Source organism: Panthera onca, chromosome A2 (assembly GCF_046562875.1).
Source record: "Panthera onca isolate mPanOnc1 chromosome A2, mPanOnc1 haplotype 2, whole genome shotgun sequence".
NCBI lineage: Eukaryota > Metazoa > Chordata > Mammalia > Carnivora > Felidae > Panthera > Panthera onca.
Window position 1 is genome coordinate 8,207,419 of NC_138340.1, and position 13,008 is coordinate 8,220,426.

General features: G+C 59.8%; 1 protein-coding gene and 1 long non-coding RNA gene across 5 annotated transcripts in view; one reads left to right on the forward strand and one right to left on the reverse strand.

Annotated features, from left to right (window-relative positions):
• The first annotated feature begins 559 nt into the window (after positions 1-559).
• Positions 560-13,008, forward strand: part of CARM1 (coactivator associated arginine methyltransferase 1) — a 39,835-nt gene continuing 27,386 nt past the window's right edge. Inside the window, exon 1 of one of the 4 annotated variants that reach the window (XM_081791682.1) lies at positions 560-867. In XM_081791682.1, coding sequence (XP_081647808.1) covers positions 648-867 — 220 coding nt within the window. In that variant the 5' untranslated portion in view covers positions 560-647. Of the gene's footprint in view, positions 868-1,554; positions 1,592-13,008 lie in introns of those variants that run through there. The other 3 variants (XM_078443402.2, XM_078443401.2, XM_078443403.2) reach the window with 3 other exon arrangements.
• On the reverse strand, positions 6,190-10,589 carry LOC132678207 (uncharacterized). The gene is made up of 3 exons (XR_009609519.3): positions 10,275-10,589; positions 8,309-8,427; positions 6,190-6,776 (listed from the first exon to the last, which is right to left on the reverse strand). It is a non-coding gene; the product is annotated as an uncharacterized LOC132678207 (long non-coding RNA).

Sequence of the window (13,008 nt, forward strand, 5' to 3'; positions counted from 1 at the left end):
AGGGGGCGGAGCTCGGCCGCAGAGGCGTGTCGTAGCGGAAGGGCGTCAGACCCTCCTCCACCATTCGCCGCTGGGGAGCCGCCTCACAAAGCGCGGCCGTTTGCGCGGGGCGGGGCCAAGGGCGTGTCCACACGGCCGAACACCGCCCCCCCCCCCCGGGGCGCGCCCCTGTCTCCGCCCCGCCCCGAGTCTCCGCTCCGGCTCCGCCCTACAAAGCTCGGCCTTTCGAGCCGCGTCGGGCCAGGGGCGTGGCCAAGTCCTAGGGGCACGTCCGCGAGGCCGAGCACCGCCCCCCCGGCTCAGGCTCCGCCCCCGCCGTTCCTGGGCCGCGGAGCCACCTCACAAAGCCGCGACCTTACGCGCGGGGCGGGGCGGCCCCGCCCCCCGGCGCCCTCTTCCTCCCCCACCCCGTGTCCCAGGCGGCCCAGCAGGGGGCGCTGCGCCACGGGGCCGGGCCACGGCGGCAGTGGCGACGAGGCGGAGCGTGGCCGGCAGGCGGCGCTGCCCGGCTCGGCCTCGGCCTCGGCCTGCGCGGCGGCGGCGGCGGCGGCGGCGGCGGCGGCGGCGGCGGCGGCAGCGGCGGCGGCCTGGGCCCGGGCGCGGCGGCGGCGGCGGCGGCGGCGGCGGGGCCTGGAGCCGGATCTAAGATGGCAGCGGCGGCGGCGGCGGCGGGGCCGGGCGCGGGCGGCGCGGGGACGGCGGTCCCGAGCGGCGCGGGGCCCTGCGCGGCCGTGTCCGTGTTCCCCGGCGCCCGCCTCCTCACCATCGGCGACGCGAACGGCGAGATCCAGCGGCACGCGGAGCAGCAGGCGCTGCGCCTCGAGGTGCGCGCCGGCCCGGACGCGGCGGGCATCGCCCTCTACAGCCGTGAGTGCGGGGCCCCGGGGCTGGGCCGCGCGCCGGGGCTGCCCACGAGGCCGGCCGGGCGGGGGACCGGGGCGGGAGGGACGCGGCGAGGGGCCCGGGGCCCCGAGGGTGAGGGGCCCTGAACCGTGGGGGCCTGGTGTGAGGTCCGTGGCGCCGGGCCGAGGGAGATGGGAGTGGGGGCCCCCGAGTCAGGCGAGAGGAGGAACGATGTCAAGGGGCAGAGAGAAAAGAGGGCGTGCGTGGTGGCCAGAGGTGAGGTTCCCGGAGTACGGTGGGAAGCGGGAAATGGGGGAGTGAGGGCCCTGAGATTGGGAGGGGGTGGGCAGGAAGCGGGGGGCCGAGCGGGGAAGGTGAATTCGTAGCATGCTGGGGGTGTGGGGGCTGGGTGGGAGGAAAGGGGGCCTGGGGTGTGGGAGAGGTGGGAGTCCCCGGGGGCGGGTGTGGCCGCCCTAGGGGAAGGAGGGAGGGGTGTGGGCAGCCTTTGGCCATCTCTCGGGACTCCCTGGACTGCTAAGGACAGTTGGAAAGCGGTGCCCGGCCTGGGGCGGCCTGGAGGACCCGGTTCCACCCATCGGGAGCCTTTTGGCGTTCTGGACCCCCGTGTGGGAAACTTCTAGACCTGGGGAGAGGGCCCATGCCGGGGTGGTGTGAGCCGCTGGATGTGCTCTTGGTGGAAACGTGGAAGGGTAGGGCCCCTTCTTGATGTCCGGCTCCGAAGTAAGAGGTAACACAGCCTCCTCCCTCGTCGCGGTCCTCGGGTCTTTCTTTTTGGGGATGTGAGAAGCTGGTAACATTTTCAGAAGCTAGTTTCAAAAACTGACATTTCAGTGGAAAAAAAAAATCACAAATGTGTTTGCCAAGGCCCCTGAGTCTTTGTGGTTCATCCTTTTTCTTTCTGTTACTCTTTTTTATCTGTTCTCTTTGATTCCTGATTGCTTGTTCACATTTTGCTATTCTGTTTCATTCAGCTTTGTCTCAGGTTTTCTCGCGCTGATGCTCGGGGAGCCACTTAGGAGGCCTCTCCTGGCTTTTGGCCTGTGTGAATTTTTTGCCACTTTGGGAAGGGGGTGATCCAGGGGAAAGCGCATAGAGCAGGTGGTTCACACAGGGTTCTTCCTGCACCTCTGCCCGGAAAACCCAAACTTATGCCCACCTCCCAAGCGTCACACCTCTTTTTGCTGGGGCAGAGCTGGGTTTTCTGGGACCAGCCGAGAGGAGAGGGGAGAAAGGTATCCCCGGTGGGCATCAGAGCTCAGGACAGGTGCTTATGCTCTCCACCTTAAACTCAGCAGGATCCCCCAGATCAGGAGCATGATCGTTCATTTGGCGGGTATTAATAAAGAATGAAGATGAGTAGAGGTACCTGGGTGGCTCAGCCGGTTAAGCGTCTGACTTCCGCTCAGGTCATGATCTCACGGTTCGTGGGTTCGAGCCCCGCACAGGGCTTGCTGCTATTGGCGGGGAGCCTGCTTCGCATCCTCTGTCTCCCCCTCTCTCTGCCCCTCCTCCTCTCATGCGCCTTGTCCCCCCCCCCCCTCAAAAATAAATAAAACATTTTTAAACAAATGGGACAAAAAAAGAATAAAGATGAGCAGCATTTCTCAAACCAGGATCCTAAGGCTACTCCTCAAGCAGTTCCAGGCGAGTTGGGTTTTTCTTTTGTAAATAACGTCTTTTGATTTTTGAACAGCTTTTGATTTATAGAATTATTGGGAACATACTACAGAGGGTCCTCGTCTACTCCACACCTGGTGTCTCCTAAGCTCAGCACCTTCCTCCAGGAGGGTTTTTACGTTTTATGTTTTTGTTGTGTGGGTGATCTTGACGTTGTTACTAGTTATAAAGATAACATCCTCTTTTAGGGGTCATTCCTAACGGAAGCATTTGTCAAGAGGAGAAAGTCCACGTTTCTCAGATTGAGATCCTCAGTCGGGGATGATCCAGTCTCGCGGGGTCTGAGAGAACTGTTTCCTCCTTATGTTTAAGTCACATTGATGTGGGGCTGAGAACATGGAGTCAGCTGAACCGGGTCGTGTTAATTCCTCAGGGCTGCCGTGACCAACTTTCTTTTTTTCCCCTAAGTTTGTTTCTTTATTTTGAGAGAGAGAGAAAGAGCGCATGCATAAGTGGGGGAGGGACAGAGAGAATCCCCGGCAGAGTCAGCGTGGAGCCCGATGCGGGGCTCTAGCCCACGAACCTCGAATCGTGACCCGAGCCGAAGTCAGACGCTTAACTAACTGAGCCACCCCGGTGCCCCTGCCGTGACCGACTTGGTGGCTTAAAACAAAAGGAACGTGTTCTCGTACAGTTCACGGCCAGAGGTGTGAAACGAAGGTGTTGGTAGGGCCGCACTCCTTCCAGAGGCCCTGGAGGAGGATTTCTTCTTACCCCTAACAGCTTCCTCTGGGGCCAGGCCTTGCTTGGCTTGTGTCAATAGAACTCCAGGCTCTGCGTCTGTCTTCACATGGCCTCACCCCTGTGTCTCTGCGTCTTTTCCTATAAGGACACCTGTCATTGGATTTAAGGCTCACCCTGTACCCAGAATGATTTTACTTGAATTACATCTGCAAAGACCCTTACTCCCAGATATGTCACATTCTCAGGTCAGGGAGTTAGGGCTTGGACGTATTATTTTAGGGTCTCCTACGAGGACTAGATTGGTGCCCTGCCGGTGCGGGTGAGTCTCTGTACCTCGGTTTCCTTATCGGTGGAATGCGGGCAGCGGCGGGCCTTTGTGGCACCTAGTGTGTTTGCTCCGTAAACTAGCACTTCTGTGGTGGTAGCACCTGCTCCCATCACAGGCTGGGGCCAGCGATGACCTCAGAGTTGGCTGGGTTAGTGCTCTGGGTGAGGCAGCACTGGTTCCTGAGCAGGCGTGGAGAGCGGGGTCCACGGGGAGGGATTGCCCTGGAGTGTGCCAGCGGGGTGCAGAGTACCAGGCTGAGGTGTGGGGGCTGCGCTCCGCCTCTGGATCTGAGAGCCGGCCCGGCCTGCCGGGTGGAGCCCAGCCGCCAGCGTCCCGGAGAGAGTCAGAGATGGTCCAGCCGCTGCCTGTGCGGGGATGTGGCGGCTCCGGGGACCTGGGGCCCACTAGGACCTTTAGGCCTTTTCTTGGGATGAACCTGCTTTCCTGGCCTCAGCATTTTCCAATCTGGGCCCTTCTGGGACCTGATTGCTTTGGCCAGTTGAGAAGATATCCGGAGCCCTGTTCTGCTCACCTGTCCTTCATGAGGCAGGGTCCTGCCAGCTGTGTGTGATTCCAGACCCCCCCCCCCCCCACCCCGTCCCCGCTCCGGGATTCAAATCTGTGTGCGGGTACGGACAGGGAGGTCGGCCAAGACCCGAATCTCCCCCGTGTGTCCCGTGGGAGGCGAGCCAGAGGTGCGCTTGGGTGCTGGCGGGGGTTCTGAACGTGGAGTCTCACTCGTGTGGGTCACCAGCTGTGCGGCCTGAAACAAGCCATTTCACCTCCTCTGAGCTTGTTGCCTCACCTCTAGCAGCACTTACCTGGACACAGCCTCAGTTTCCTCTTCTGCAATGGGAATAATACCACTTGGGGCCTGGAAATGGGGGTGAAGTGGACCATGGGGGTGTGGAACTAAATGTTTCAGTAGATGTTATTTTAAAGTTTTTTTAATGTTTATTTTTGAGAGAGAGAGAGAGTGAGCGAGCACGAGCGCACAGGCAGGGGAGGGGCAGAGAGGGAGAGGGAGACACAGAATCTGAAGCAGGCTCCAAGCTCCAAGCTGTCGGCACAGAGCCCATTGTGGGGCTCGAACTCACCAACTGTGAGATCACGACCTGGGCTGAAGTCAAACGCTTAACCAACAGAGCCACCCAGGTGCCCCAATATTTCTGTAGATGTTGTTGACGGTGTCGTTACCGGCATGGAGGCATGGAGATCTGGCTTTTCTAGGAGGGAGCCCCTTACGCTGCAGGGCTGTCCGCTGTCTCGCACCGCCAGCAGGTGGGGGAGGGACCCTTGGGCCGCGACTTCTGCCCCAGGAAGTGGGGCTGGGAGATGGATGTGGGTAGCGGACACACAGCCCTGTCCCTTGACGTCTGCGCCCTCCCCGGGGAGAAAGATGGCAGCCGCAGAAGGCCCCGCCCCAGTCGCCCTGCCGTGCACGACCACCCTCCCACCGCTTCTTGCCATCCGAAGTCACCCTGGCCCGTATCCATGGCATTGGCTACCAAATGGCAGCTACCAAAACCAGGCCGTCTTCCCTGGGCAGAGGTGCAGACTTCCCGGGCCTTGAGGAAGCTTTGGCACGGCCTCTGGAGTTCTTGGACGCAGGGAGCCCTCCCTTTGAAAGGAGGCAGCTTCTCGGGAAGCCCGTGGTGGGGCAGCCAAGGTGGGGAGCGGAACAGATTCTCGGTTCCTCAGGCCCACGGTGTCCTTTCTGGAGATGACTGTGTCACTTTTCTTTCTTGGTCGGCACGAGTCACTTTGCCCGGTTCTGTGGACTCTCCCCGCCCCCTGGCTCTGACAGGGGCCAAACTTCAGTTTGGTGGGGGGGGGGGGGGGGCACGCCAGGGTGCGGAAACCCCAGAGAAAAACCCTTTGCAGAAGCAAGGTGAAGAACAGCCAGCTGCCGCAGAATCAGGAGCTCTTCTGATTTCCTCTGGTCACGGTTCTGGGAGCCCCCTGGTGGCTGGGGGAGGGGCAGAGGGTACAGAAGAGTTTGTCACGTGCCCAGGCTTTAGGGCATTCAAAGTCAAGCTGGGGCGACAACCCAGAAGGTTAGTAACACCGGAAGGGCATTCACATCGCGGTGGTGCCCATAAGTTGCTGCTGCCCCGTGTCATTTTTATTGAGCATTTACTGTGTACCAGGCCCTGCATAAAATGTCTGACCTTGAGAGCAACAGGGGAAAGGATAATAACACGCATTAGGGTCTGTGAGCCAGATCGGGCCTGTCGCCTTTTTTCAAACAGCTAAAGGGAGCCTTGTACATCTTTGAAAGTTTTATTAGAAAAACCCAACAGCTGAAGTAAGAATATTTAACTGATGCTCGTGTGTCTTGCAAAAACTAAAATACTTATTTGGAAGCCTGTGGACCCCGGGGATAAGTGAAGGGAGCGGGAGGGGGGAGGGGGTGCTGGGGGAACTCGGCCCCAGCCAGGGCTGCCAGATCTGCCACAGCTTTTAAGAGAAACCAAAAAGCCTTTCTTTGTGTGCGTCTGTTTATTTTGACTGTGAAGTATCCTGATTGCTCAGGGCGGATAGAGGACATTTTCTGGACCGTGTGGGCCAGGTAACCTGACAGGTGTGGCCCTGGCTGTGTGTTACCACTTAGAATAGTCCTGGGAGGTCAGGGACACCGTTCCCATCTTATTGGTGGAAAAACAGAGGTGAGAGGGCTCGACCTGAGGTGACATGGCTGGAGGGCAGGAGAGCTGGCTTTCAAATTCACCTCTGTTGCACCTGCTGTTTTACGGCAGAGTGGTTCAGTGAGAAAAGGGGGTCAGGATTCAGATTTGTTCAGGCATAACAGAGATCCAGGGTGGCAGCGGCTCAAACAACATGGCATTTTATTTATTGTGCCTTCACGCTAAAGTCTGGAGGGTGGGCGACCAGGGCTGGCGTGGAGGCTTTGCTTCAGGAAGGCCTTGGACCCAGGTCCTTCCAGCTGACCCCCCTCCACCATCCCTGGGGTGAGGTCCTGGCATCATGGATCAACATGGCAGCTGGAGTCCAGCTGCTACCCCGGTTTCCAGACAGCAGGATAAAGGAAGGGACAAAGGTGGGCCAGGTGTCCGTTGAGGACAGTTTCCACAAGCTGGCTGTGACGCTTCTGTTTTCATTGTTGACTGGAAGGCAGTTGCAGAGGCACCACTAGCTGCAAGGGAGGCTGGGAAATGTAGTCTTTGAGCCATCAGCTCCGCGAATTTCAGGGTGTCTCTTTCTGTAGAAGAAAGGAAGGACAGAACAGAGACTGGGAGACGGTCAGGCGGTCACCTTGGCCACAGTAGGTAGGATGTGGACGTAGCCAATGTTGGGAAGGATATTCCTGGCTTATGGAGTCCTCAAGGTGGGGGGTGGGGGCAGCAGCCTGGTGTGGGGCAGAGGGGTCTCTGCAGGAGCTAAAGGGAGGGTAACAAGGTTAGGTCACGCCCAAGTCACGTCTTACGAACGACAGGACCTTTTCCTGTGATCAGGAGCCGCCCATTTTCCACACAGGCCCACACGATAAGATGTTATTTCTGAAGCCAGCGGGTTACAGTGTAGATGGGAGCAGGGAGTGAGGGGCCCGTGGAAGCTTCCAGACTAGAGAATGCAACAGGAATGTAACCGAATAGTTTCACCTTAACCTGCCCCAGGAGTGTGTCAGAGGTCCAGAAGTTGTGTTCTGGAACAAAAGGTGAACTCTGCCCAGGGCAAAGGCCATGACCCATCTCCAGGGGGTTGTGACCGACCTGCCCTCAGGTTTGCTTCACCATGTGGTTAAAATAAAAGTAGACTCTGGGTATCGTATTAATTGTGCGATTGTGCATCACAGTCTGACTTTTTACTTCTGAAAACCTAGAAGGGCTGGCAGCCCTGGGCTTACAAGCCCCGAGGCCGAGCTGGGTAGCAGTGCCCCCTCTGGAACTTGCCAGAAGTCCGCTCCTGGCTCGTCACCGCCCCGGCACAGAAGCTTCGTGGTCCTTCCACTTGCAGCGGATCGTGTCTTAAAATAGGCATTTCTCTGAACCCGGGTTGCCATTGGGTGTGGGAAGACGTCCCTTCCCCTCAGCCGGCACCCTCTTTCGGCTCCTGGCCTCTCCCTCTGGGCACCTGAGTCTGAGCCCCACGGAGGTGGGGCTGTTACCTCCGGTCCTAAGCTGATCTGGCCTCAGGTCCTAGATCCCACCCCCCCTTCCTGCCCCCCTTCGCTTCTCTACCCGCACCCGTGCAGGCCCAAAGCTCTGCATTGGCAGTTTGGAAACCCAGGAGTTCCGAAAGCCAGCTTGCCGCTCCTTTGACAGCAAAACCAACCTGGCCCGAACACTTCACGTTGGCAGAATCCCACCTGAGTTGCCACGTGGGCCTTTTCTAATCTCATCCGATTTACTCTGACTTTTCATGCCTTTCGGGGTGGTTGGGGCCCGTCACGATCGGAGGTCACAGGTGCAGAATGGCCAGCGCCGTGAGTGGCACCTGGCAAGCGAGCGCCGAGGCCACCCGCGGGGGCCTGGCCAAGGTGGGCGTGCGGGACCTTTGGACGGGAGCATGGCGAGAACTCACGGGTCATCTGAGGTGCCAAGCCTCGGACCGGGTCGGATTTTAGCAGAGTGGGAGAGGCTTGGGAACCTTCGTGGCATGTGCTGTGTTCCTTTCCTGGGGAGCTCGCTCTGTGTTTGGGATCTGCTCCCCAACTGGGGAGGTGGTGAATTTGCCAGGACAAATGGGGAAAGATACACCCATCCCAGAGGAGGAGGAATGGAGGTTTCAGACCTGGGACAGACTTGCTGCTCCCGGTGGAGAGTGGAGGCTGGGAGGGACTTCCTCAGGCGGCTCTGAGAGGGGTCTCTTCATCTGGAGTCCTCGATGGCCCTTGGGGGTCCTATGATGTCCTGAAATTGTATGCGGTTTTGCATAAGGGTAGAGGGACAAGAGTCACTAGCTGTGACCTTGAATGAGCCTCCTTGAGAAAAAGGAAAAAGGGTGACAGCGGCATGTCTCTTGAGGGAACGCATGTAAAGTTCCCTGTTGTGTGTGTACCCAGTAAACTGTGGCCATGGCATTGCCATTGGTTTTCTGTGTGTCTTTCTGGGGAAAGGCTCCCCGCTTTCGATGCCCCCTGCGAGGGATCTGTGACACAGGAAAGGCTGACCATCGCTGGAGGACAGCGGCAGATTGGGGAGTGAATGGATGTCTCTGGCTTCTGAGGAACGGGGGTGGCCAGTGGGAGAGAGGCAGGCGCCCTGCTCTCATCCGGCAGGAATAAGAGGTCAGCGATGTCTGTCGGAGTCACTGGATTTCTGGTCAGGAGGGGCAGCCCCCTTGAAGGTGGGGGAGGGGACCCAGCCAGATGGCAGGTGGTGGGGGCTGGATGGTGGAGTCTCCAGGAGAGGGGAGGGTGGGAGGGCTGACCTCACCCAGGCCCTCTGGGCCTACCAACAGTTCTTTGAAGATGGAGAGACCTGGCTTTCCATCCTCCAACCACAAACGTACTGCGGGGGACTTGGTGTCTTTTTATTGCCGTGGTTACCTTTCGTCTGTCTACCTTTAAACAGCTAGCAAAACTTTTCTGAGCGTCTGCTGCGTGCCAGTTACTGTTTTAGGAGCTGGGGATACAGTGACGCCCAAGATAAGCACGCAGTCCCACGTTTGTCGACCGGGGGGTTGTGTGACAGGCTCTAAGCCAGCCGTCGCCTAGACCTGTCGCGCTTAGTGGTCAGGGTCCTGCGGAAGAAAGTGAACGGAGGAGAGGTCTGAAAATGCTGGGGAGGGCGAGGGGGGAGACGGGGTCATCAGGGCCCAGCAGGGCTCCTGCTCGGGGCGCTAGAGCTCGCGGGACGGAAGGAGGGCGTGGTGGGGCCTAGTCCTGGCTGCCCGCCTCGGTGGGCATGACTTCTCTGTGCCTCTGTTTCCTCGCCTGGAAAATGGGGATCCTGAAGGCACCTACCTCAGAGGGCTGTTGGGAACTGGGGGCTAATACAAGTGTTTACAATCATGTCTGCTGCCCGGCAGGCGGGAGTTGAGTGAGCTGTGGGCCTGGTGTGGCCAAGGGCAGCCAGCCCCCAGTGTGGCTGGAGTGGGATGTGCAGGGGGGAGGGGAGGCCTCACAAGGGGGATCTGTGGCGTTTATGCCAAGAGTGTTGGGGGAGGGAGGTGACACCTGTGGTTGTGTCTGGGCTCAAGCCCGGTCTGTCCGCTGCCCTTTCCTAGCAGGGCGATGCCTGGCGAATGACTCAGTCGCCTGAATCTCAGCTTCCTTGTCGGTGGGGAGGCTTCACTGAAGGGTGTAGCTGGTGGCAGGTGGCCTAGTGGAGGTGGCCATCTGTGCCCGGACAGTAGGCACAGCCCTGCTCAAGCCAGACACGATCCCCACCCTGGCGTACTCCCAGTCTCGGGGAGCCGAAAGTAGCAAAACCCCGTCTCCCAGCTGCGGGAGACGTGGCCCAGGAGTCGCCTGAAGAGAGTGGCAGCCGAGGAGCTAAGCGTGGGGGCAGGAGGCCCCTGGTCTGACAGGGTGGCGGTGGCGAGGAGGAACTCCTGGGGGCGGGGCGGGGGGGCAGTGGCTCTGCTGGGGTGGGGTCTGCGGCATCTCTGGGCCAGCCCTGCTGCTCTCCTGGGTCCCTGACTCTGCATTCCCTGGTTGGAATGCACGTTCTCCCTCCTCCCTCCCGGACGAGGCAGCCCTCTCTGGGTCGGAAGCTGCTGGAGGCCATGATTAGCATAGGCTGTGTAGCCTTACCTTGATTTGACCTTGTGACTCTGTCCCAGGTGATCTCTGTTTCGCTTCCATCTCCTCCTGGAAGATGCAGGGCAGTGAGAGGGTTGGTGTCAGCCCAGCGCACATGGCAGGTGAATAACACACAGGGTTATAGGTCGTTGGTCTAAACCTGCTGTGTTGTCTGGAAGGGACGAGTACCCCAGGTGTGGGCAGCCAGGTGCTCGCGATCATAAAGCCCTGAGACAGGTGGGGCTGGGAGGGGGCCTCGGCGGCCTTGAGATCCTGCCCGGCCCCTCCCGGTGCCTCATGACTCAGGAGGGAGCCCCTGCCCGCTTTCTCCCTTCGGGGACTAGCTCTGGAGGATTTGGGACTCAGGGTCGCAGGCACGGTGCAGGGTGGGGCCATTGGCACCCGCCACACTCGCCCGGAGAAACCATGTCACCTGTCCCCGCGCTTGTACAGAGTACACAGCTCTGACTTTTGGTTGAAGAATCTGGAGTTCCCGACTTTCCCTGCCCCCACTCCCTTTGTTTCCCGAAAACCAGTTCTATGAAGGAAATTGAGACCAGGCTTCCCCCAGGCCTGCAGGGGTTGGATGGGGAGACTCTGTGCCCTCGTTTTTTTCTTTAGATGACTTATTTATTTTAATTGTTGTTCAGTCAACACCCCCAGATGCCCGGGCTTTCAATCCTGTCCGGTGCATTTGACAGTTGTGTCCACCCACGAAACTGACACCCAAAGCCAGACCTAGAACTTGTCCCCCAGCCTCTGGGTGCTTTTTGTTCTGTCAGGCGGGGCATTCTTGGAAACAAGTCCAGGCTGGTTTGGGGGAGGGGGCTCTGCCTCCTCCCCACCCCCACTCCTTGCACCGAGAGAGGGAACCCCCTTTTATTCCCTCTTTTTGTGTCTTTCAAGCGATTCATCACCCACAGCTTTGGCAAGAACGGGTCTGGGCTGTTTTTCTTTAAGATTGTTGGCGGATTTGCCTCCCCGCTAATTGTGTTCGTGTGGCTGGGATTCATGTTCGCTGGGTATGTTATACATGTCAGAGCGGAATGGTTTCAGGGGTGGAAACCTGCCTGACCACACGGGCAGGGGTGAGGTTCCAGGCGAGGACGGCGGAGGGGGCCTGGGCAGATGGGTGCTCTGATGAGAAAGGGGTGCTCTTGTGATCCCCTCCAGGGGGCACGTGAGTAAGTAATCAAAGACACACTGAGGGGGGGGAGGGTCTCTTATAGACCCAAGAGGGACATTCCAGAAAATTGGCCACATTCTCCCTTGAGCCTGAGGGGAAGGCAGCAGCCAGCTGGTTTCCAGACCTGTGCCATGTGCCCTGGAGGCCTCTCCACGGAGCCTGGAGCCCGGCTCTGCCCTGAGCCCTCTGTGTGACCGGAGGTTGGAATCCCCAGTGTTAGCTGGGCCCCCCAGGGGGCAGACATGGACAGGATGCCTGGCTCTGTCTCCCCCTACCTCCTCTGCCCCCATGCGCTGCTTATCTTGTCTGATGAGCGCCAGCACGAACATGTGCCAGGCGGGCACCGTCAGAACAGCCCCGAAGGGCCGGCCGGCCGGCCGCTGTGGCCACTTGGCACAAGGGTGCTGGGTGGAGGCGTGAGTAGGGGTGAAACCAGCCCATTCTCTGCTCCCCGAGCCACGCATGCTCTGCCGGGAGCCACGGAAGCCACAGCCCCTTCCTCTGGTTTATAAACGAGGAAACTGAGGCATTCGATGGCAGGTAGCGGCCGGGACGCCAACCCACGTTTGGCTCTGGCGCCTCCACTTAGCCGTGTCACCTTTCAGGCGCTGGTGACAAGTCCGTGAAGGAGATTTAACGCCGTGTGGAGGAGGCGCCCCTCTGCCCCTTTGTCCTTGTCCTGTGTCAGAGAAGTGGCCCCGGAGGGCTCTTCTGGAGCCCGCCTCATTGCTGAGTCCGTTATGGGGTGAGGCAGCCTCTGTCCCCCTTCGCCTGTGCACATCTGGAGTCACATCTGGTGAGGCAGCCTGAGGGCAAGGGGGGGCATGCAGGGTCCTCCAAATTCTCATCCTGTACTCTGTGCGCCTGGCAGTGGGCCAGAGGGGCTCCCTGAGTCCCGGGGGCCTGGCGGACACCCTCCAAGCAGTGGCGAGCCCTGCTTCACCTCTGGGCCAGTGGTCAGGCTTCCCTTCCAAGCTGGGCCTGAGATGGACCCCAAGTTACTCAGCCCCTGGGCTGCAGTTTCCTCTGTCATTTTCTACTGAGGCTGCCCCTGCCCCGTCGTCCTGCCTCTTCCTGTTTGGCTTTTCTGGAGCCACCCCAGTCTGCTGGTTGAGGCCCCTCAGCTGGCCCCAGGGCAGAACCCCCAGGAACCATATTCGCATTCCTCAGCTGTGACTGGCTCCGCTTCCTGGGGGGGGGGGGGGGCGGGGAGGCCACAGTGTGCGATGCACTCACCACTTAGGGGTCGGGCTCCCGCACAGCCCGGGGTCCTCCTGCTGCCCCTTGACGCGCCTTGTTCCAGCCCTACCTTCCAGGCCTCCCTGTGTGTCCCCTGTGTAAGGGCCTCCGCTGCCCACCTCGGTCCCCAGAGAGCACTGCCCGCCCAGCTGCTGCTGTCGTGGGTGGTGGAGCCCCGTAGTGACCCTCACAGCCCTGGGGGACAAGCTCCATCGCCTCCCCATAGTGGAGGCTCGGCGGGGGTGGCACCTGTCGTCAGCCGGACAGGCCCAGTTCTGCCAGGGCCCAGAGTCCACGTCCTTGCCCGTGGTTGCTGGGGTG